The sequence below is a fragment of the Cicer arietinum genome, chromosome 6 (genome assembly GCF_000331145.2).
Source record: "Cicer arietinum cultivar CDC Frontier isolate Library 1 chromosome 6, Cicar.CDCFrontier_v2.0, whole genome shotgun sequence".
In the NCBI taxonomy this organism is placed as follows: Eukaryota; Viridiplantae; Streptophyta; class Magnoliopsida; order Fabales; family Fabaceae; genus Cicer; species Cicer arietinum.
Window position 1 is genome coordinate 49,944,287 of NC_021165.2, and position 2,030 is coordinate 49,946,316.

At 44.5% G+C, this 2,030-nt stretch overlaps 1 protein-coding gene across 1 annotated transcript; it reads left to right on the plus strand.

Annotated features, from left to right (window-relative positions):
- The first annotated feature begins 929 nt into the window (after positions 1-929).
- On the plus strand, positions 930-1,823 carry LOC140920768 (uncharacterized). The gene has a single exon (XM_073369591.1). It carries the CDS (start codon positions 930-932, stop codon positions 1,821-1,823), a length of 894 nt encoding a protein of 297 aa, XP_073225692.1.
- Positions 1,824-2,030: the final 207 nt, after the last annotated feature.

Here is a 2,030-nt window from a genome sequence, read left to right on the forward strand (position 1 = left end):
AGATATTTTGATGCCCGATTAGAATTACTCGTTGATAAATAAATTAAATTAACTGCGGCGAATCTTTTACGAAGAATTAACGCGTTATGGGCGAAATGGTAATTTAACAAATATCTAGATATTTTTAGATATTTGTTAATTATAATATATAAATAAGGAATATATAGGAAAGGAAGGGAAGGAATTGGGGAGAAAAGAAAAAGAAAGGAAAGTGTTAAATACTATATTAGAATGTAAATAAAATATATGGGCTGTAAATATGTAAGTATTCTGGCCCGTTAGCATTACTGTGAATTAGGGTTATTTAATACCCTATGTCTATATAAAGAGATTCCGCTGTGTAGTTGAAACACACGGGTTATTCTATATGTCTCTCAATACTCTTTATATTCAACATGGTATCTAGAGCCAAATGAGAGACAAACCCTAATCGTCAACTACCCGGTCGACCCATTGTCTCCGGTGAATTTTTTTTTTTCGGCGAACCGTGTTCTCAAACTCCGGTTTCCCCCTTCTGCCGTTGATACGCTGATTCTTCAATTTGTGTTCAGCCGTTCACGCTTTACCGTCGCTGCCGTTACTGTTTCTGACGCGTTTTTTCGACGAACGACCACTCCATCAGCGCCGAACACCCCAGACCGGCCAAACCCTTCTGCCACGCCTTCAGAATCCTTCTCACGTGCCCACACGCGCCCACACGCGCCACCTAACAGCCCGCGCGTGGATCTCACGTGCCGCCCACTATCACCGCACGTGACGGCGCGTCCGGCGGCCGTTCACAATGATTCTTCTTCCACCGCACTCGCCTCGGCCTCCTGCTTCCATATCTGCCCTCAGTTTTCAGTTTTGAGTTACGGATATACGACTTCCAGTTCAAACAGCCCCTGGTTTCCCGGTTCCAACGCGTTTTCTGACAACCTTTGCTGACCATGGCATCTCAGTCTGAAACAAAGAGTATCTTCACCAACTACATCACTTCTCCTCTCTCAGTTGAAAAACTGAATGGATCAAATTATGATAGTTGGGCTGCCGACATCAAACTTTGGCTACGTGGTCAAGGTTACGAGGATCACCTCACCCAAAACCCTGAAAAGGTGAGTGTGACTGAAACATCCAAATGGAGCCAGATTGATGCTCAGTTGTGTAGTGTCATTAGGTCTACACTTCATCTAGATGTTAAACCGATATTCCGTCCGCATCTCACGTGTGAATCGGTTTGGAGTCAAGCAAAGGCACTCTATACTAACGACACACGTCTCTATGGAGTTTGTCACCGCTTATTGAACATCATTACTCCGAAGTCACTCGATGGCTCTATTTCTACATATCTTGGCACTGTTCATAGTGCACTTCATGACTTTAATGAGCTACTCCCTCCTGCTGCAAGTAATCCAGTTGAACAGAAGAAGGAGTTGGATCAACGCAGCACCTTCTTCATGCTTCTTGCACTCTATGGCCTACCCCAGGAGTACTCTGCAACTCGTGATCAAATTTTGGGGTCTGTTACTGTTCCGGATATGTCTACTACTTCAGCGATCCTCCTTCGCGTACCAGCAAAACATCCAGTTGAGCAGTCTATTACTTCAGTTCCGGGTGACACTGCTGCTCTTGCATCTCAGGGACATAATCAGCAACGTTCTCGTGGAGGACCATCCAGCTCTAAGCCTCGTCCAAAATGTGACCATTGTCATCGGCTTGGACACACTATTGATCGTTGTTGGAAGTTGCATGGCAAGCCTTCGCCTTCGATAAATGCAACTCAGCTTGATCCTTCTGCCACTATTCAGACTACACCATCTCCACAAGGCTCCCCAACAAACTAGGAAGATTTTCTCCGATGGGTTCAGAGTCATCCAAACTCTAGTTCTCCTACTTCGGTTGCACACACTGGTAACTCATCTGTTTACCTCTCTCATTCATCTTCTCTCGGCCCTTGGGTTCTTGATTCTGGTGCGTCTGATCATGTTACTTGTAATAAAGGTCTTTTTTCATCCCTTTCTACATCTGGTTTTTTACCTACTATAACTTCT